Source organism: Gigantopelta aegis, chromosome 9, assembly GCF_016097555.1.
Source record: "Gigantopelta aegis isolate Gae_Host chromosome 9, Gae_host_genome, whole genome shotgun sequence".
In the NCBI taxonomy this organism is placed as follows: domain Eukaryota; kingdom Metazoa; phylum Mollusca; class Gastropoda; order Neomphalida; family Peltospiridae; genus Gigantopelta; species Gigantopelta aegis.
Window position 1 is genome coordinate 58,769,618 of NC_054707.1, and position 22,679 is coordinate 58,792,296.

Sequence of the window (22,679 nt, forward strand, 5' to 3'; positions counted from 1 at the left end):
ACCACTTGACCTGTTATAAAATCCACCAACAACAGGAATAATATATATATATGTATTATACTTTTCTCCCTTTTTTAAATGCTTGGTGTGGAATACTAGAATTTATTTGATATGTGAAACTATGTGTGCTCTCTGATTGGCACTAGATAAGATATCTAAAGCATCACTGATGTCCACACTGTTGTGCCCAGGTCTCCTACCAAGTGCCTGCAAGCTGATAGCCACTGAAATCTAATCCCAGCACAATGTGAACATGTTAACATTTATTCTATTGCTGTTGACATCTGTTGGTGCAATTATGGAACTTGGCTGGTTGTCGCCAGTTCTCTGTCGTTGGCTGTTTTGTTATTTTTATTTTAAATTTTTGTGACTGATTATTGACAAATTGACTCGCTAGCCCATAAAGTATGTTTATTGTGCTTATAAGAGTGAAGTATGAAAATAATCAAAACCTTTGATTTTTGTTAGCAGATAAATGACTGATGTCACATTTTACTGCAGTGGAGTTAAGAGAACAGTACATGTACAATGAACTCCCCAAAACCGGACCCAAAGGAATCTGGAATTTGCTGCAGAAAAAAAATAACAATACAGATCAGAACCTCTCTAAACCGGATATCTCTTAACACCACACATTTTACCTGGTCCATTGGGTGTCCGGTTTAGAGAGATTTTCCTGTACATATATATTCATTCATTCATTCATTCATTGATCGAATGGTTCAGTACTTGTAACAGTTTTATACTGCAGTCACGTTTTGTATTGACGGAATGTGCTGACTGAATATAGCACAGTGTGTGATACTATGTATCTAATAAAGTTAAATATTCTAAAGTTGACAGAATATGTGGGTGTGGGGCTAAATTATTGATATTTGGGTTTTATAGGTCCCAAAACACAGAATACAGAAACTCGAGACTGAAATGACGTCGAGAAGTCATTATTAGTCCCCTACCGGTCCATCCGGAGAGCACTATAAGTTTCGTCTCTGTCTGTCTGTCTGTCCTATCTGTCTATCCCACATATAAGTTTCCAGACATTTTTTCTTGCAATATTGAGCTGACATTTTGTGTATAGCTTTATCACGTACTGTTATGGATGGCTCTAATAGACTGGATGTGGTGTGTGCGTGTGGTCCGACTGTTGCATCTAATGTGTCTGTGTGTTGGGTACATACACCATACATGATTATTTCATTGAGGCTGGCCGCATACATCCAAACTATATAAGCCTTTGCATATCATGTTTGATTTTTATGGTGATTTACCCATTTTTCACAGACATATGGGCATTGAACTTTTTTTTTTAAATGCATTAAAATAAATGAGAAAGTATTTTGTATTAATTTTTTTGACATGTGATCTTTTAAAAACAAATACACAATAAACATAAATACTACAGTATCTCACCTTTAAAATTAAATATGAAAGAAAATTGTACTGGACATTGCACTTGTTTTGGATATAACAGGAAGTGTTCTTGATGGATATACTTCTGCAAATAAATTGTCATGCTAATTTTAAGCAGTGTAGTGTCTGAAACATGGATACTGGTTCGGACCAAATAAAACACAACTTCATCAATACAAGTGCTGCCATGTATGTAGTTCATGCAGTGGCATAAATGCTCTGTTTAAATTTAGCGACACCCCAGCACAAAAATACACATCGGCTGTTGAGTATATTTAAATCCAAGAGCACTTCAAACTTTGACCTGGTGAGAACCTATTTGGTATAGCATTTCCTATACTCGGGACCGGCCTCGGTGGCGTCGTGGCAGGCCATCGGTCTACAGGCTGGTAGGTACTGGGTTCGGATCCCAGTCGAGGCATGGGATTTTTAATCCAGATACCGACTCCAAACCCTGAGTGAGTGCTCCGCAAGGCTCAATGGGTAGGTGTAAACCACTTGCACCGACCAGTGATCCATAACTGGTTCAACAAAGGCCATGGTTTGTGCTATCCTGCCCGTGGGAAACACAAATAAAAGATCCCTTGCTGCTAATCGGAAGAGTAGCCCATGTAGTGGCGACAGCGGGTTTCCTCTCAAAGTCTGTGTGGTCCTTAACCATATGTCTGACGCCATATAACCGTAAATAAAATGTGTTGAGTGCGTCATTAAATAATACACTGCTTTCTTCCTATACTCAGTCTGTTGAGGTGTTTGTGCTAGTTGTTGAAGGTACATTGGCTTGTACTCAGTCTGTCAGGAATTACAACTTCGTGTAGCATGGGTCTCTGTGGGAAGACATAAAAGATCCCTTGTCGCTATTAAGTAGGAGTCACTTATGTGGTGGTATTTGTTTTTTTCAAGCATTCTAGATCAATGTAAAATAACCAATTGCTGGACAAAGAATCTTTGTTTAAAATGTGCAGGTTCGTAGGAATTACTTATGTGGTGGCAGTTGTTTTCTTCAAGCATTCTAGATCAATGTAAAATAACCAATTGCTGGACAAAGAATCTTTGTTTAAAATGTGCAGGTTCGTAGGAATTACTTATGTGGTGGCAATTGTTTTCTTCAAGCATTGTAGACCTAATGAGGAGGTGGGATTTAGCTCAGTCAATCAAACCACTTCGGTGGATTCATTCAGCTGATTGGGTTTTTCTCATTCCAACCAGTGCACCACAACTGATCAAAGACCGTGATATGTGCTTTCCTGTCTGCAGGAAAATACATATGAAAGATCCCTTTCTGCATTAGGAAACATGTAGCTGGTTTCCTCTGATGTTTGACATCCTATAGCTGATTATTAATTAATGTGCTCTGGTGGTATCATTAAACAAAACAAACTATATCTAGACCTAATGTAAAATAACCAATTGCTAGACAAATTTAATCTTTATTTAAAATGTGCCATTTTATTGGAGTTACTTATGTGATGGTATTTGTTTTCTTCAAGCATTCTAGACTAATGCAAAATGACTACATGCTAGACAAATAACCTTTTTTCAAAATGTGCTTAGGTTTTGTTAAACAAGACATTCAGGGATCAGCATTACTATTTTGTTTTGGTGTATCGATACTGTAGGCGACAACTGGAAAATGGTAAAATTGTGAAACACAACGGTGCATTTCATTAGTTTGTCATTTTATGTGGATTGCAGGATAAGTAAAATAACTGTTTAGTGTCTTAAGATATCGGTTGTATCTGGTCGAATGGTGAATGACACTCAACAGCCACATGCCATTAACCATTCTAAGTGTAGCAGGATAAAGCCAATTGATATCTTAATACACTAACCAGTTATTCTGATATTGATGTTACCGAAACACATGATAGTAATTATCTGTTTATCATATAATATTCAGCTTAATATGTCTGTTTTGTTAACTTTAGAATCAACCATAATTCTAGTCAGCTATTACTTGATATTTAAATGACGCAGGTTGTTTTTTTCTGCTTCTTTGTTTGTTTTGGGTGGGGGTTTTTAATGTGAATGACATCATTTTCTATATCCTATGAAATAACCAGCTAGAGCATGATGTTTTTGTTTTCAGAATGCTGGGCAACTTTCATTGTATAATTGTTATTGAAATGTTTGTTTGATGACCATGAATGCTGGGCAACTTTCATTGTATAATTGTTATTGAAATGTTTGTTTGATGACCATGAATGCTGGGCAACTTTCATTGTATAATTGTTATTGAAATGTTTATGTTTGATGACCATGAATGCATCCCTCAATTTTCTTGTATCACCATAGTCAAGTTGCTTATATCTTAATAAAAGTATTACAAACGGATTAATTTACATCTAATTTGCATCAAATTCTGAAAATTAGTGATCTACAAAATATCATACTGTTATTTTATTGGATATATGTTACCTATTATATAATAATCATAAATATAATGTACTGTAAGTGGATTGACAATGCTGTTCCTGTATGTGCTGTGATGACAGAATATAAATATCCTTGTCAGCAGTAACATTTGTATTGATTTGAAAGAGGTTAGTGGACAAAGTTGGAGGTGCTCAGAGATGTGGCAAGACTGTGATGTGTTTTTTTCCTCAAGGATACATGTATTAGCTGGATAGAAATATCCATATGATCATTAGCAGCTGCTTTGACTTCTCTGTAAAATGATGTTTTCTTGATGTCACCAAGTTGTTTGTGTATACATATGTAGCTGTTTTAATTACAAATGTACCTGGTGAGATTGCTTGTTAAAATCATATCTAAAGAAACACCAGTGAAACATCAATGAACAGACACATTATCATGATCATGCATGTATTTTGCATTGCCATATTTTTTAGTGTATTGTGAATATTTTTGTTCTCCAAAAAAAAAAACCAAAGAAAGAAACAAATCAATTAAAATAATACATTGAAATGAATAAAAAAAGAAGAAGAAAAAAAGAAGAAGATAATAATAATAATAACAACAAATAATTCTGACAGTGATTCATGAGTGCATGTCATCACAGCTATATTTATTCCAATGAGCTCTGGTCTGTGCTAGTATTGATTCAGTAAACTAGTCTGGGAGTGGCTGTCCTCTTTGTGGCTGTACAGGATGTATTGTCCAGTGAAGGATCTCCTTGGGGTGGCTGTTCTACAGACGAGGCATTAGATAGAGATTCATGGACCAACCACTATTTTTTTTTCCAATAACTATTCAACTCTGCATTGTGCAGAGATACGGTCTTGATTTTGAATTATGGTTTTGTTGTTCAGATATATAAAAAGAAAAGATTCTGGGTTAAAATCTTTGGGGATTATCAATCACGAACTGACGTTCAGTATGAACAGTGGTTGACAGTATTTATTGTGATAAAAGATTAAAACTGCTCATAAAAGTCCTTGTTCTAGTGTATAACTTGTGATAGCTGTGACTGTCACAGTGACATTTGTAAATCCTGTATAAGATTTCAAAATGATGGAAATACATTGAACACAGGTCTGCATAGATAATACATGGAGAATACTGTACACACAGATGCCACTAAATTACAATATGTAGTGATTTTATGTTTCAGGTACACTTGCTTAGGAGTTGTTGATTATGCAATTACATGATTGTAAAAAAAAAAACTAAAATGTCATTAAATGCTGACATTTTGGTATACATATATGCTGATGCCCAACCAATCCTATTGCATGAAACAAGCTAAAATAAAGTCCTTAAATAGTATTTAAAATTTCTAAATATTGTTTTAATTTTATGTTTTTCAGATTTATGTTTGTACAAAGAGAATAAGAAAAGTGAACGACATGCCTTGGAGACAGTCTGTGTGACGTCAGAAGGCTGACAGTGATCTTTAAGACAGTTTACCCCCATTGTTACAGGCAGCAGGAGCTGCTTGACCTTTTCTCACTGTTCATCATTCGCACTGCTTCATTTCACATTGGAGGTAAGTCTCAGTGCTTTGGAAGCTGTCACCAGTGTTGGTTTTCTAATATAACAACCTTGTAGAATGTGTCTTAAAACATTTGATCTTGAATCATCAAAGGATGTAAGCACATGGCAAATGTTTGATGAATTGAATGATCAGCTCCCAGAAAAGTAACTAGTGATGTTCTAGTGCATTTCCATTCAGAAATAGTAGCTCACAAAAAAGCATCAACTATTCACAGATTGATATTTTTTTCACCTCCAGGAACAAGAGAAGAACATCTCAACTATTTTCTGATTGATATTTTTCTTACCTCCAGGAACAAGGGAAGAAAAGCCTCAACTATTCACTGATTACTATTTTTCTTACCTCCAGGAACAAGAGAAGAAAATCCACAACTATTTTCTGATCGATATTTTTCTTACTTCCAGGAACAAGAGAAGAAAATCCTCAACTATTTTCTGATAGATATTTTTCTTACCTCCAGGAACAAGAGAAGAAAAGTCTCAACTATTTTCTGATCGATATTTTTCTTACCTCCAGGAACAAGAGAAGAAAAGCCTCAACTATTTTCTGATTGATATTTTTCTTACCTCCAGGAACAAGAGAAGAAAAGCCTCAACTATTTTCTGATTGATATTTTTCTTACCTCCAGGAACAAAAGAAGAAAAGCCTCAACTTTTCACTGATTACTATTTTTCTTACCTTCAGGAACAAGAGAAAAAAACCTTAACTACAAAAAAAAAGCCTTAGGTCTCACTACACAGATGTGATCTGCCATTGATTGAAAATCCATGTTAAATTGCCCAACTTCAAATGAAGATTGCTAATAGAGCAGGTTCTTGTTGGCACCATTGCGAACATATAAGCATTTATTTTCACTCCAAAATTGAGAACATTTCTGTCTCAGTTTTTTGCTATATGACCGCAGGTGGTTCATTAACCAATTCACTCCGGCTGCCTTTTTCGCTATACACCCATGTCCCAAAAATTCAATGCACAATATTACAAAATAACATGGGCAAAATTCAGCCAGAAGTCTTACCATTAAACATACAAATTGTTTTAATTCTTCCCCAATTACTAGAAGTGAATATATGAACCACAACATATGTCACAATTAGGAACTATAGAAGACCGTGATGTATCAACTCGCACCCGGAAGTCAACTGAGTAGTGAGACCTTAACCACTGATTGATATTTTTCTTACCTCCAGGATCAGAAGTAATGCCTGAACTATTCACTGATTGATATTATTTTACCTTCAGGAACAGGAGAAGAAAAGCTTGGACGCTGTTGTGCCGGCGCTTGGCGACAGCCTGGTGGAGACGGCGGGCACGGCAACGGCGCTGGATGGTGGTCAGCTGGGGACCACGGCACCACACGACGACCTCACAGAGATGTTAAAGGACTCGGACAGAGCCAACCGTGATCTGAATGAGGCCAGTGTCAAGGCTGAAACTCTACCCGACATGAAGGAAGAAATCAAGTCGGACCTCGAACAGAAGACCATCGAGTCGGTGCCAAACTCAAATAAGATGACGAACGGAGAAACTGGTATGATGATTTAGGCTTATTGTAGATGTTTATTGTCATAGTTTTTAATGTAGCTTAATCCTGATAAAGAATTCAGTTTAATTTAGTTAAAGCTACCATCTCTCCTCTCATTTTATAACATCATTCATTGCCTGATACAAAACACAAACATAACTACAGTTTAAATAAATTTGTTTTCTACTATAATATCAAAGTAAACGCGGTAAAAGAAGATACCAAAGGAAATTAATTGTTCTTATTGAATATTACATTCTAAATCACATTTTTGATAAGTTACTTAAATATCATTATTAAATTATAAGCAGTTTCTGCATAATTTCACAAATTCACCTTTGTCCACTAGTACCACTGGGACTTATTCCCCATTCAGTGTCTAAGGTCACATATAATGAATGAATGAATGAATGAATGAATAAATGAATAAATGTTTAACAACACCCCAGCACAAAAACAGAGGTTGGCTATTAGGTGTCAAACAAAGGTATGTACAACATTTAATTAATTCAAAGTTCATTTTATTCATTGAAATTTGTGTCTTGTACAGATACCAGTAAGGTGAAGGCCGAAGGAAGTCCCACCACCACAACCACCACCACCACCACAACGAAATCACACAAGGCACATCCTAATAAAAAATGTAAGCATGTCTGTATTTGTCTCCTAGTTGATCATTTCTGATAGTCTGGTCGGCTGCTGATTTACTGGCAGTTATTGAGAGAAACCACAATGGAACTTACCTTTCAAAATGTCAATGATAGGACATTCTGGATTCATCATTTTGTCTTCACACATGATAAATGTAGCATGATAGAACAGAAACTTTTATTATATGATGTGAAGTGATGGTAATCTTTAAAAAGTTGCATCCCATATGTAAATGGTTTTGAAGTAAAATTATTGGTTGCTCTTTGACGTGTCTGTAAATTTATTTATAAACTTTTTGCTTAAATTATCCATTAATCGGTGTCTTAACCCATCTGAAGGTAGCATTACTGTATTATATATCCTTTCCCCCCAATTGTATTTCCCAGTGAAAAGCGAGAATGGGCCGAATTCGGACAGTGTCGGTAAGATGGGGGCTGGTCCCCACCAGACAATGATGTCCATGTCGATGGAGCCGCCATTCATGCAGCAGCAGAGTCAGATCTTTGTGTTCTCCACTGGACTCGCCAACAAGGCGGCCGAGATGGTGCAGCAGGGCCAGTACAAGTCCATGCTGGGCTACCACATGGACCAGCCCAACACCAAGAAGTTCCTGCAGGTACTTGTTAGTACCTTTCTTCTACAGAGAAACTCCTCTAAACCGGACACCCTCGCTTTTATGAGGTATCTGGTTTAGAGAGGTTCTCTTCTACACAAATATTTAAAAAGGGACCATGACAAACATCCAATTTTGAGGGAATTTCGGTATGCAGAGGGTCCGGTTTTGAGAAATTTCACTGTATTTAGTTTTAGTCTTATTCAACTTACTGTGCTAGCACAACAACTATGCTATATGACCCTGAGTCATAACTTCTACTGCAGAATTGTCTCACCTTGTCAAATGTATTTTCTAATTTCATCTTACTGGGGAGTGGGCATGGGTAGTAGAGCAATCAACCAACACCAATAAGTTTCTGCAGTTTCTCGTACGTTTCTTGAATTTAGTTTTTCAACTTACTGAGGATGGGTTTGGGTAGTACAGCACTCATCCCAGGCATTATTGCAGGAACTCATTTCGTTTTTGTATTTAGTACTAGCCTCAGTGGTGCAGTGGTTAAGCCATCGGACTACAGGCTGGTAGGTACAGGGTTCGCAGCCCGGTACCGGCTCCAACCCAGAACGAGTTCTTACGGGCTCAATGGGTAGGTGTAAGGCCACTACACCCTATTGTCTCTCACTAACCCACTGTCCTGGACAAACACCTAGACTGACCAGGCCCCTGTTTTATGAAGTGCTTTTGGTGGTAAGATCACCTTAGGTGAGCACTACAGTTGCTTCTTAAAGCTGGGCCCATATCTCTAACCAGTGACAACTGGTACCTCAAAGGCTGTGGTGGTGTGGCAGAAGTGGGTTTCCTCTCTTCCTCTTGACCAAGTGTTAGACACTAGATAGCCATATCTCGGTGGATCCATTCAGCTGATTAGGTTTTTGCTCATTCCAATAAGTGCACCACAACTGGACAAAGGCCATGGTATGTGTTTTTGTGTCTGTGGGAAAGTGCATGCAAAAGATCCCTTGCTGCATTAGAAAAAAATGTAGTGGGTTTCCTCTGATGACTATGAGTCACAATTACCAAATGTTGACATACAATAGCCGATGATTAATTAATCGATGTGCTCCAGTGGTGTCGTTAAACAAAACAAAGCTAGATAGCCATAGTTTACAATGTGCTGAGGTTTCATTAAGCAAATGTTCCTTTCCCTTAATTTCATTAGTGAGGGTTCAAATACAAAAAGGTACAGTTTTAATTGAAGGAGAAATTGTGTCTCTATACAATAAGCAGACCTGAAAGAATGAATTGTGTCATACCAAGAATACAAAACTAAGATGATTGCTAATGGTGGCAGTTTCTCCAGAATAAAAATGAGAATACAAATATACTGATATATGATATGTATCATCAATATGCTTATGTGTAAAATTTCTTTTGTATATACTTTATTGAAATATATTTGTTTACAGTAGTACATGAATCAGGTTGCCATCATCATTGTATGTCCGTATTAAAATTAAACCTTGCAAACTATCAATATCTGTATTAGTATTACAACAACAAATATGTATCTAATTCATGAGTAAAATTTATTGAAATACTTCAATATTTAATTAATAAGTTAAAAATTAAGTGTAAGTGAATATAAACATTTTATTTTATTTGATAAAAGTTGAATATTCATTAACGAGTCTTTAAAATTAACAGAATTTTAAATTAGTTAGACTTGTTTTTGAACTTTTGGAATTGTTTTTTACAAATATTTCATGTTCTGTTTTACAGAAATACACCAAATCTCAGATGTCTCGATCTGGTCAAATGTGCTATGGCATCAGAAATCCCACCCCTCAGATGATGAAGGGTCAGCCACCCATGGGAGGTTTTGGACCAAATCCTGCATCCAGCATTGCCCAGTGGGTCCAGCAGCAGAATATCAACCTGGAGGAACAGGGCATGAACATGAACATGCCCAATATGAACTCTCATGGACCTTTCCCTCAGGGCAGTCCCAGAATGATGGGCTGGTCACCTCATGGTCCCAATCCCATGGGACCCAACATGCAAATGATGCCAGATTTTGATGATTTCGGACCAGGAGGCCCTATGAATGTTAACTTGTTACGGAGTAAAGTACCAAATGAAAACTTGACTCCAATACAGCTTCAAAGGAGAGAGGAGCATTTAGCAAAAATACGCAAAATTTCACAAATGTTGCTTCCAGAAGAACATCGTGGAGGTGTGATGGGACCCCAGCACATGGGTCCTCAGCAGTGTGGTCCCGGAAGGGGTCCTGGGCCAGGTGGTCCCATGATGCCGGACGGAATGCATCCCATGTTTCAGCAGGGCATGATGTCACCACCGGGTATGATGGAACAGACTATGGGTCAGTCTCAAAGCATGATGGCATCTCCGCACGGAATGATGTCTTCGCAGCAGCAATTCATGATGTCACAACAGGGTATGCCACAGTTTGGACCTCAGCCTCAGAACATCAATCCTGCCCAGCGAGAGTGGATGAGGCTGCAGGAGGAATTCTATAATGAACAGAGACAGCGGCAGATGCAGATGAATCCAAACATTGATCCAAACTCTGCTCAAGGACCACCACCATCATATCTGACATCGATTGCTCAAAAACGGCAAGGGGTGATGAGAATGGGCAGATCTACCTCTCCAAACCTTAATGGACCGCCAATGCATGGACAAAGTCCAGAGCATGACCCACTGATGTTCCCTGGCCCTATGGGACCAAGACATCCTCTTTCACCTATGGATCCGACAGGCATGGTGCCCGGATTCAGTTCACCCATGCATCCTCATGCCGGTGGTCTTGATCCAAATATGATGCCAAACATGCCTGGGAAGAATGGCCCTGATATGATACCCCCTTCATCCATGACTAATATGAAAGCTCCACCACATGTGTCGTTACATCGAGTTGGAAATCCTGAACAATTTCAACCTGAAATTCCTGGTGTTAATTCAGGTCCTGTTGGGTCATCGAATAATGCTTTAAATAGTAAACCACCACCTAGTTATGCACAGGCTCAGAAAAGGAAAAGAGACGATTTAGATGAAATCTATAAAAATTTACAACCGACACCTTCTCCACAGCAAATAAACTATTTAAATCAGTTTGAAGGACAAGAATTGACTATAACAAAACAGTTGAATACTGCGTACAGAGAAACAAATAGTGCTGGTGATCCGCAGTTAAACCACTTTCAACACAATCAAGTTCATTCGCCAATGCATGGACCAAATTCAAATAAGGAACCCATGTCAAACTCCAGCCAGACGTCAAGTGTTGGTCCGTTGTCAAGTCCTGGTCCTATGCCAGGTCCCTCACCCCTTTCAGGTCCTCATATGTCTGGTGCCAATATGAGATTATCCCATTACGATCCCCCCTCTAGCAGTGTCATAACGAGTGCCCCAACCACACCAACTGTCAAAGCATCCATGTCAAACATCACATCAGCTAGTTTGGCTAATTTAGCAAAGGGTGTTGAACATTTGTCTAATCAGATGCAGCAGAATATGATGCAGGGAGGACCCTTTCATAGTATTCAGATTCAGAATCAGATGGGCAATAACTCTTCTCAGAGTGGCAGCCAGCCGCCACAAACGCAGCAACAACAACCACAGCAACATCCAAATCCACAACATTCACAGCAGCAGCAACAACAACAGCAGCAGCAGCAGCAACAGCAGTCTCAATCTCATGTTCAGCAGCATCCTCCGACATCACTTTCTCAGCAGATTCCTGGAAGTTCCATTGCACATTCTCAGTCAACACCTAGTATTAATAACACGTATGTCAATGCAACAATGTCAATACAGCAGTTGAACATTCAGACGAACAATCCAGGAAGCCAGGGATACAATCCATCAATGCAAGTACAGCAAATGAACAGTGATACACACATGTCTTCATCAGGACCAGGTCCGCCACATCCTAGCGGTCCAGGTGGGATGCCTCATGGACCAGGCATGCCATCAGGACCTGGAGGAATGCAGCAAACACAACAAGTTTCTATGTCACATTCTCAGATGCTGGGAGGTCCTTCACCTGTAGGCCCAGGTCCCGGGGTAATGAATCACGGTGGACCAGGTATGGGGCCAAATGGTGGTCCTGCCATGGGTCCAGCTGCTATGGGCCCTGCAGGTCCTCCTGGAATGGTTCCTGGTGGTTCAGCACCTATGACATCTCAGGGTATGGGTCCAGGACCTGGTGGTCTTCCTATGGGTCCTGGAAAATCACCACAGTTTCCGAGCCCAAACCACGGAGGCATCACAAGCCAGCCAAGTCCTATGATGCCGCAGGGTGGTGCTCCGGGTGGCAGAATGACCTCTCCTGGATTTTCACCGAACTCGGTGGGCAACGCCAGTGTTCAGATTCAACCAAAAGCACCCAATACAATACAGTACTTGCCAGCCAACCCTCCAGCCTCTCAGGCCAGCATGCCAGGACCAAAACGCTCAATAGAAATGGAATACATGCAGAGGTTTGCCGCACCACTGACAAATTTGGAAGGAAAAAATCCCACATCCACGTTGCAGTATTTCCCAACAAACTCTGGTCCAAACATGAAATTGTCTGGCATGGGAGAGGCGCCTTTCCCCAACCAGCAGATGACAATGCAGCAGCAGCAATCTATGATGATACACAGAGGCAACACACCTGATTTCCCTCCAGGCATGGGACCCCCAGATGGCATGCCACCACAGATGGCCAACATGCTTCAACAGATGGAAGGGGCTGGTGCTTCAATGGGACAGATGAACAAAATGGCCAACATGGCCAACATGGGAATGATGGATGGGCCAAATCATATGTCTCCCATGAACAATAACATCCCTCCTGAAGCCATGCTTGCCATGCAGGGTGGAATGGGTCCAAATGGCCCCGGGATGGGTGCCATGAACTTTGGCCCTGGCGGTTCCATGGGTAGCATGTCACCTCTGGAAATGAGGGGTGGAATGGGTAATGGACACACTGGGGGTCAGGGCTTCATGCCAAACGGACAGTCTGTTGGTGGTGGTGCAGGTGGCATGATGCAGAGTCACCACATGCAAATGCAAGGACACGGCGGCATGCCTGGAATGCCCATGCAGGGGCCAGGCATGCCTAGGCAACATAATCCGAATTCTGTGCGAATGCCGGGAAATCCGAACATGATGTTGGGAGGACCTCAGAATTACAATGTACAGTATCAGCAATTTCAGCAACAGTTATATTCACAGACTAGACCTAGGCAAATGTCTCCTATGAGTGGTATGATGGGAAGCCCAGGACAGCCATATATGCCCAATATGCCATAGATATAGGTGTATAATATATATGTGCCATGTGTTGTCTGTTTTGTGATAAGGATTTAAGGCATAAGCTCAAGCATTTAAAAAAATACAGTTTCATACAGCTCAAGGCAGCGTCTCAGGAAAAGTGAATAGAGAAAGAAAAATAACAAAAACAAGCAGTATTCAGGTTTTGTGTGTTGCTGTGGCAACTGTGGAGAAACAAATGCTGATTAATTGAGTTGTGGTTTAGCTGTTGAGATTTTCGCCTGGATTACAAATTCACTTCACCTTCCATGGATCATAGCATATTTTTAATAATCTACTACGATAGGTAACCTATGACATATTTTGTGCTAAAATTCTGTATTGTTTTTGTTTTTTCACTAGCGTGATTCTCACATGACTAATGCTAACTGTAAAATTAGTGATTATTGCTCAAGAAAGTTAAGATTTTTTTTTTTGTCACACTGTTAGACCATATCATCGCACCTGGAAGCTGGTGTTTGAATAATCTTGAGTGCACACACATACACACCACACACTCACTAACTGCCATTTGTTATGACTTACTTCAAGTGTCATACACTGGCATTTTTTCAAGTGTGTCCGTATTTGTCGATCCATGTCAAATTGACAGTCCCATTTGGGAAAATATTTTATACGTAACATGTGAGACATGAACTTTTGTAGAACAATATGTTGCATTTGTGTTCACAAATGGAACAGTCCTCATAATCGGTGACAGAACGAATTTGTGATCATGTTTTCCATGCAACTGTACTGGCATTATCATACTAGGTTTTAGGCTTGCATGGGAGGTAAGTGGGTGGAGTTTATACAAAAAATTTAAAGATCAATTCTAATAGGCTGTAATTTGAAAAACTAGTTTTTGCAATATCTCCTGCCAGTTGTTTGGTTTAATTAAGGGACACAAATGTCTTTCTATCAAGCTGCTTCGGACAGTTTACAACTGTTTGATAAATTTCAAAATGAAATAAGATTGAGTTTGGATTTTATGTTTTGTTTTTTAATCCAATGAAATGAAATTAATATGTTTATACAATATAGTTTTAGCCCCTGACAAAAGTTATCTATCAGAAATGATCTCACCGAGGATTTGAATTTTTATACATTATTAACTAAAAAAACAAGGGGTCGTATTTACAAAGCCTGGTTTTGTTTTCTTAAGTGCAGTGCCCAGTTGTTCAAATCATGGTTAAATTAGCACTGCGTCAATCTAATATTTTCTTTTAATGATTTTTTCCACAAATATGAAATACACATTAGATTTGATTGTTTATGGATACCTTTGGATGTTCTAAATTAAGTTTCAACATGTTTTCAAACATTATTTGTATTGATTCATTCACTGGTTTTGAAAATTTCTGTTAACCACTGGTTAACCAACATTTGAACAACAAACTCCAGGTACTTCAGCATTGCAATATATATGTACATGTGTGTACGGCAAAATCAGGCATTGTAAATTCAGCCTAACATGTTTTCTATGGTACTTAATTATAATTATGCAGAGGTTATATCATTTCGGTTAATAGTTAACTAATTTCATTTCATCATCATTATCATATTTATATGTAGTTGTGTTCATGCAATATTTTTTCATCTAGAGGTAAGAAAACTTTAGTTAAACTTATTTATTTTAGTGTTATATTCCGTGTACTAATTAAAACCCTTCACATTCCACTTCAGTCCTTATTGACTCGTATTTGTCAGGACAGATATTGTAAAAACACAGGGATGGAATTGGCCACTATTTAGTCACAAATGTGACCATGATTTATTTGATGGTATCTTAAAGGAAACATGTCACGTAAACCATATTTGGCACCAACCATGTACAATTAATTATAAATTGAATCACCTAAAAAAATAATTTATAAAAAATTAATTACTTAAAATATCTCCATAAAAGAACCCCACATACGAGCTCTTAGCGGAAATTGCCGATCTTTAATGAGCAGGGCAATCACGAGGTCCGTGACGTCAGAGACGCGTCCCTTGATCAGAAGCCTTACACTTAAAAGCATTAGTCCGTACCACTCATAAAGAATCTAAGTCTTGCATAGCTTACCAAAACAATGAGTGTTCGTTCGCAAAACGTTTTGCCATATCAATATGAGCTGTTAGTAAATGAAGAAAGACACACATTTACTTACAACAGTGATACTGAAGAAAAAACGGATAGCGAGTCGGAGGGTGGAGAAACTGATGGTGCCAGACCAGACCGGTCGACCAATTTACAGCCCGGAGCCCGAAAGTAACCCGGAGACAAAACCAAAACTCGGATGCTAATGCCGAGGTGTATACTGTTCATATTTAGCATAAAGATACACCTCGATATGATGTATTTAAATATGTAAAAAATATAAATGTAGGACAAACATTTTTTGGGTGTTTTTTTTTTGAAAATATCGCATTTTTTATGTTCGGGCTGTACATAATGAAATCTGTATGCACAGTGTAAACAAACGCTCTAATTTACGACAAGGCGCTTCACTTTCATTAACCTGACTTGTAAAACAACATAAATGACTTGAGAGTATAATCAACTTTTAAACTAAATATATTTCTATTTGCATCAATAGAACGAAATGGGGTTATAGTATTTTTCTCTCATAAAAAAAAGTAGCATATTATTAGGCCTATTGGTAGGGTGCGTTAGAGTAAAAACGACCACTCACGATACCCAAGTGATAATTTTCTTTTCTTTGGTACTACGTAATTGGTCAGTTTTGTAATTTTAGATGGGAAAGTCTACTTAATCAAGGATTTTACAGCATTATTTACAGTAATGAAGCAGGGTGGCTGATAATGTCCATTAACATTGTACTATAGTCGCGACAGGTTACGCCACAATACCCTGTGATCTTAAAAAAACTGGCACGTATTTTGTACGTATGTCTAGACCGTGGTAATCACTTACCTGGTCGATACCCTGCAATATTCACCTGCCAATCAGGAATCACATGTGCAGGCCACGGAAAGAAAGGACCAATTAACTAAAACAACACTCCGATTCTTAAGTCAGCCCGTGGATGAAACATAATAGTTATTTCGACACCGACAGTAGTGGTTTATTTTGTATTGAACTTCGTGTTGCTTTGGGGCTTCGGGCGATGAGGAACGTTTTTGTGACGTATTCCGCCCGAAGATTAAAAACATTATTTAAAATTATTATTGTTTTCTGCACGTTTTTTAAAAACATATTTAAATACATCGTACTGAGATGTATCCTCATGCCAAATCCCATGTTTGTATATGCCATATTTAATTACTTATTGACGTTTCCTTCTTCGGACGGTGAATACAGATTTTATTATGTAGGCCTACAGCCCTAACATGAAAAATCTTTTTTTTTCAAAAAAATAAATAAATAAAAAATTATACATTTTTGTTTTAACATATATAAATACATCATGCTGAGGTGTATCTTTGTGCCAAATATGTACAATGTACACCTCGGCATTCGCAACCGAGTACTGTTTTTGTCTCCGGGTAACGTTCGGGCTCCGGGCTGTAAATAGGCTGACACCAAAGTACTATGCGGTGTTGGTGTCCAATCTTTTCTTTTGCGATAAAATACACGCGTCTTTCTTCGGATACAATCCTTTGGAAAACCATAAAAAGACAATCCCGATCGTTTAAACTGTTTATTTTTACACCCAAAGGCCGCGCAGTACGGCACTGTTGGACTGAAAAGATCGTACGCCCCTTACTCCATAATTATATAAACAGTTAACAACAATGGAAGAGTACAGCGGCTCTGACGTCACTTCCCTTTTTTTCCGAACGCTCACGAAGAAATATGCATAAATCGTACTTTGATACTGATTAGCGTAATTTCTTCATTTTAAGTTAACTACACGTATTTTATTGTTATAAAGTTATTTGTATATTATTTTTATATCATTTTTCTTTTAAAATGAGCTATAATATGGTCTCGTGTCATGTTTCCTTTAAGAGTATACTACCCATTGATGACAATAGTAACATGTGGCTAAAACTCCTACCTGCAGTGTATCAATCGACATAAACACCATGGATATAAATACTACCACCCCTCACCCTTAAAGTAAATCAGAAAAAATTTGGGGTGAAGCTGCTCATTTCAGAGGAAATGGGTAGCGTCTATGACTACCCTAGTTCCGCACAAAATTTTAGTACTTTTTTTTACAGGTACCCTATACATGTTTCAAGCACAAGGCTACTTGACACAGTGGTACCAGATGAAATAAAATTGCATATACAATTTTTGCCTAGATAAAACTGTGTTTTTTTACAACCAACATAGTTGCATTTATCACCAATCACAGGATCTATGGTGTTAACTTCTCTATCAAAAGTTGGGTGCACATCAAACTTTGACCCAACGGATTTAAAGGTTTATCGTAAAATTAATATTTAAATCCTGTCTTTTTTTTAAATCCGATGCACAATGCTCCAAGCTGAGAATGTTAAATTTGAGCCCTGTTACCATACTAGTATAGGTACGTGTTTCATTTCTCCGTATTTGGTTTTAACAAGCCCGTTAATCTGTCAAAAAATACCAGATGTGCTCTAGTGGTGTTGTTAAACAAAACAAACTGTAACTTTAAACTCTCTTAAACAGCCTTAATGATAATCAGAAAGTTATAACAACAATAAAAAAAGGAGCTTGTAAAGAGTTTCAGGGTTTTTTATTATTGATATCCTTAGGTTTCCATTGCCATTCTTAAGTATATCTTTAGTTGGAAAATTTGAAGCTTACCTGAGTAATGAAATACACATGCAGAGGATGTGATTTCTCCACACCTTGAAAGATTTATAGGTGACACATAAAAACATTTCAAATAAAAATCATTTTGCTCATGAATTTGTAGTGTGTGTACAAAAAAATTGATCCAAAGAACTGAGGAAAATATAGTGTAAGTAAAATTCATTTGTATGCAGAGGGGATACTTCTGGATTATGGGTACTCTGTATAGAGATGTAGCCCAGTGGTAAAGAGTCGGTCTAAGTTCGATCTCCGTTGGACCCATTGGGCTATTTCTCGTTCCATCCAGTGCTCCACAACTGGTGTAACAAAGGCCGTGATATGTACTATCCTGTCTGTGGAATAGTGCATATAAAAGATCCCTTGCTCCTAATCGAAAAAGAATGGCCTATGAAGTGGCGACAGCGGGTTTCCTCTCTCAGTATATGTGTGGTCCTTAACCATTATGTCTGATGCCATATAACCATAAATAAAATGTGTTGAGTGTGTCGCTGAATAAAACATTTCCTTTCTTCCTGTATAGACAGGTATTTACATACAAAGTTCCCCTGAAGCGTTATGGCTCACTCAATTTTATATGGATATACCAACTTTAAATTTAACTTGCAGTATATGAAGTGGCTACAAATTAGATCAGTTTGTGTAGCACGAGCCATAAGGTTTCATTCATCAGATTAGTTTTCTTCAATATAAATATTAATGTTCTGGTTTTTTCATGCATTAGATAGGGACTGAACTGGAATGTGGAATGGATGAAATTTACTCCACAGTTTAGCATATATCATTATTTTGGTTACATATCATAATATCAGTCATATTCAATTTTGTATTGCATGTATTTATGTTTACATACCTGAGTATGTATTTACAAAATCTTAAAATGTAGTTCAGGTGACAGTTGGTAAGTTGGTTGAAATCATTAATGATTTAAGTTTGGGCCCCTACCCCCACCCCACCAACTGTCACTTTACTTCCTACAAGCACTAGAAAACTATCTGGCCTTAGTTTAAAAAACAAACATTCATTAGGTTTCAATGCACTTGTACTTAAAGGCAAGACAACAGGTTATGGTGTAGATTTTTAATTGTATGCATAAATTTCACTATTATTGCCAAGTGACTAAATTTGGTACCTTACCACTTCCCGTGACAAAGGAGTGAACAAGTATGTACACTTCAAAAATAATAAAAAAGTAAATTTTGGTCTGCAGTGAAAGATTTTGCTATAGGTTCCTACCATGATGATAATAGATTTTAATAGTGCCAAACCAAGGAAACAAAATAGGTTGATATCAATTAAGCAGTGGTTGAAATACTGCTCTTCCGACCATTTCTTGGCGCTTAATATCACCATGGGTGGGGGGATCTTTTTACCCATCGGACCGGCAATTATTTTCCATTTATTTTCTTATGATCATGGTTGGTCCAGTGGGTTTTGATTTGGTCTAGCAGAATTTGTAGCTTGCCGGTCCGAATCACTGGCAAGAATTTCATCTGGTTTCGATCCCTGTGTAAGCATCCTGTACTTGTTCTTGATGCATGCGTGTATTTGTCAGCATTCTCTGGAGAAGGTCACGTTGATATTTCTCTATTAGATTCAGCCACATTTACAGGCAATTCTTTCAGTGATGGGTATTTAAATTATCACTTACAAAGTTTTAATGGATTGCAGCTAGAATATGAAAATAACTGGTCATTATACAATGTGATGTACTGGATCATTTTCTTTTGTTTTTTTTGGGGTTTTTTGCATTGGCAATTTTGTTTGTACATTTTTTTTTTTATTATGTTCTGAATTATGAACCTAAAGTAAAAAACTAAATTATGTTCTGAATTATGAAGCGAAAGTAAAAACAAAAATTCTGTTCTGAATTATGAACCTAAAGCAATGGTTGTTTATCTTATTCAGTTTGGCAGAGTAAAACTTGTCTGTTATTGGTGTTAAGCGTTTCCTCAGACCTACATGTTTACAGTTCCTGAATTACCTTTCATCACTATTGTGACTTCAACAAAAATAATTATAACCATAATACTTTGAAATGCCTTCAGACATTCAGGGCTTTCACCTGAGGGTACAGAAGGTAAAATTGCATACCCTAAAATCTGGGAAATAAATGGATATGTTTTTGTATAAAACATTTATAGATGATAGTAACCTAAGTAAAAGACCTGCTGTTTAAAATGTATCAAAGCACATGAAATGCAGTGCCCAAGTTCACAGCATTTCAAACCCAGTGTGTCGTTACATAAAACATTTCTAGATGATAGTAACCTAAGTAAAAACCTGCTGTTTAAAATGTATCAAAGCACATGAAATGCAGTGCCCAAGTTCACAGCATTTCAAACCCAGTGTGTCGTTACATAAAACATTTCTAGATGATAGTAACCTAAGTAAAAACCTGCTGTTTAAAATGTATCAAAGCACATGAAATGCAGTGCCCAAGTTCACAGCATTTCAAACCCAGTGTGTCGTTACATAAAACATTTCTAGATGATAGTAACCTAAGTAAAAAACCTGCTGTTTAAAATGTATCAAAGCACATGAAATGCAGTGCCCAAGTTCACAGCATTTCAAACCCAGTGTGTCGTTACATAAAACATTTCTAGATGATAGTAACCTAAGTAAAAAACCTGCTGTTTAAAATGTATCAAAGCACATGAAATGCAGTGCCCAAGTTCACAGCATTTCAAACCCAGTGTGTCGTTACATAAAACACTTCCTTCCTTTCCTTCAAACCTATAACCATCTACGTGTAGTGAGGACACATGCATGTGATCTGTTGTATTTTTATTATGTACCCTCAAATTGTCTTCTGGCAGAAAGCCTACTTCTTGTGACGAACATTCTGTCAAGTTTTAACACTTTATTGCTAATAAGGCATATACTATCTCCAAAATGTAAGCAAACTTAAAATTTATGCCCAGTTAACACTGTTAAAAGATGCCAATTACCATTATTGCCTTGCTCTTTGTAGCACATTTGTTCAGCCGGTTGTATAGCAATTTCCCTTCATTAGGGAGTCTAAAATGAATGTTTATTGACATAATATTAAAAGCATTTTATTCTTTTTGATGTGCATGTAGTGTTGAATTTATTATTAGTATTTTTTTTTATTAGTAGTATTTTTTCAATAACAATTTTAATGTCATGGATTTGATATTTTAAAGGTTAAAATTTATTTATTTTAAATACCAAAGAGGGAAGGTTTATTTGATTACTTAAAAGTTTGCATTATTTGTTTTATTAGAATGAAATAATCTACAAAGAAAGTGTGTTGAATTTGGTATCATAGGTTATAAAATAAAAAATGCTCAGATTCAATTAAGGTTCAAACTCACCGTTCTGAATAAAATGAATTCCATGTTGTCTGGCCAAGACAATGACATGGAAGATGAAATATATAATGATGGCAAGATTAAATAAATAACAATGAAATTAATGCATGAAATGTGTTTCATTCACTGAAATATTTTCAAACCCTGATGACCAAAGAAAAGTAACTGTCATTATGAGTAAAATGTTTCATGTAACATATTCTTTGAACTGTTTGCTGTAATAAGAAAAACAGGAAGTTGAAGACTGGGCATGACAGGACATAGACAAAAACTGTTTCTCCTACCAAAAAAAGAAAAGTAAAGATTAACAAGTAGAATCTATTATCTTATTTCTTTGGTTGATGTTTAAGCTTTTGTGAAAACATAATTAATTTTGTGTGTTGAAATCATACACATCTGTTGTGTTAGATTATCTGTCTTTTATTTACCTCTATCAAGTGGATCATAATGATAATGTAGTACAGACAACTTCTGTTCTACCTCAACGCTTTGTAATTTACTGCTTCGGAACTTCTGCTTATGAAGTTTTTAAAGTGTAGACTCAATATACTAATAGAGTTTGATACGTTTAACATCATGGCAACATCATACAAATTGCATGCATGTTGTATGATTAGACATTTGAGTCTTGACTCTAAAAAGCCTTATAAACACTGGCCCATATCTTTACCATTCTCTCACTCCCATTTCCCCATCATCGCATGCCTGAAGCATAATTTGGCCAACATTATTTGGATTTTAGTTTTATCTCTCTATAATAAATATACTCTCTACAAAAATTAAGCAACTTACGTTTTTTTTCTTTCATAAATCATCTTTCCAACTGGATGCTATTTTTAACAATATCAGTAATGTTACATGTATTTCATTGCAAATGCAATTAAAAAAAATTCTTTTCAATATGTCTATCATAAATTGCTTAATTTTGTGTGGAGTGTATTTGAAATTAATTATCTTCCCCTTCCAGATATCATTTCATAACCATCCCATGACCCCCAGACTCGGTGGGGGGAGGCAAAGGCTGACATGAGCAATGAACATTGGAGAAAATGGACTCACCAAGCAGAAAATGATATTTAGTGCCTCCCACTGTCCCATGTGATCTGTCTTGGAGCAGCCCTTATGTAACTGTTACACAGGCCCTTCACCTTGTTCAAAACATCTTCTCCAACACCTAA

At 37.4% G+C, this 22,679-nt stretch overlaps 1 protein-coding gene across 6 annotated transcripts in view; it reads left to right on the forward strand.

Annotated features, from left to right (window-relative positions):
* LOC121380646 (trithorax group protein osa-like) overlaps positions 1-15,322 on the forward strand; it is a 113,412-nt gene extending 98,090 nt beyond the window's left edge. For 5 of the 6 annotated variants that reach the window (XM_041509568.1, XM_041509570.1, XM_041509569.1 and 2 more), the window contains 5 exons: positions 5,181-5,359; positions 6,611-6,899; positions 7,444-7,536; positions 7,931-8,166; positions 9,877-15,322. In XM_041509568.1, the coding sequence (XP_041365502.1) occupies positions 6,743-6,899; positions 7,444-7,536; positions 7,931-8,166; positions 9,877-13,416 (4,026 nt within the window). In that variant the 5' untranslated portion in view covers positions 5,181-5,359; positions 6,611-6,742 and the 3' untranslated portion in view covers positions 13,417-15,322. The remainder of the gene's footprint in view (positions 1-5,180; positions 5,360-6,610; positions 6,900-7,443; positions 7,537-7,930; positions 8,167-9,876) is intronic. The other variant, XM_041509573.1, reaches the window with a different exon arrangement.
* Positions 15,323-22,679: the final 7,357 nt, after the last annotated feature.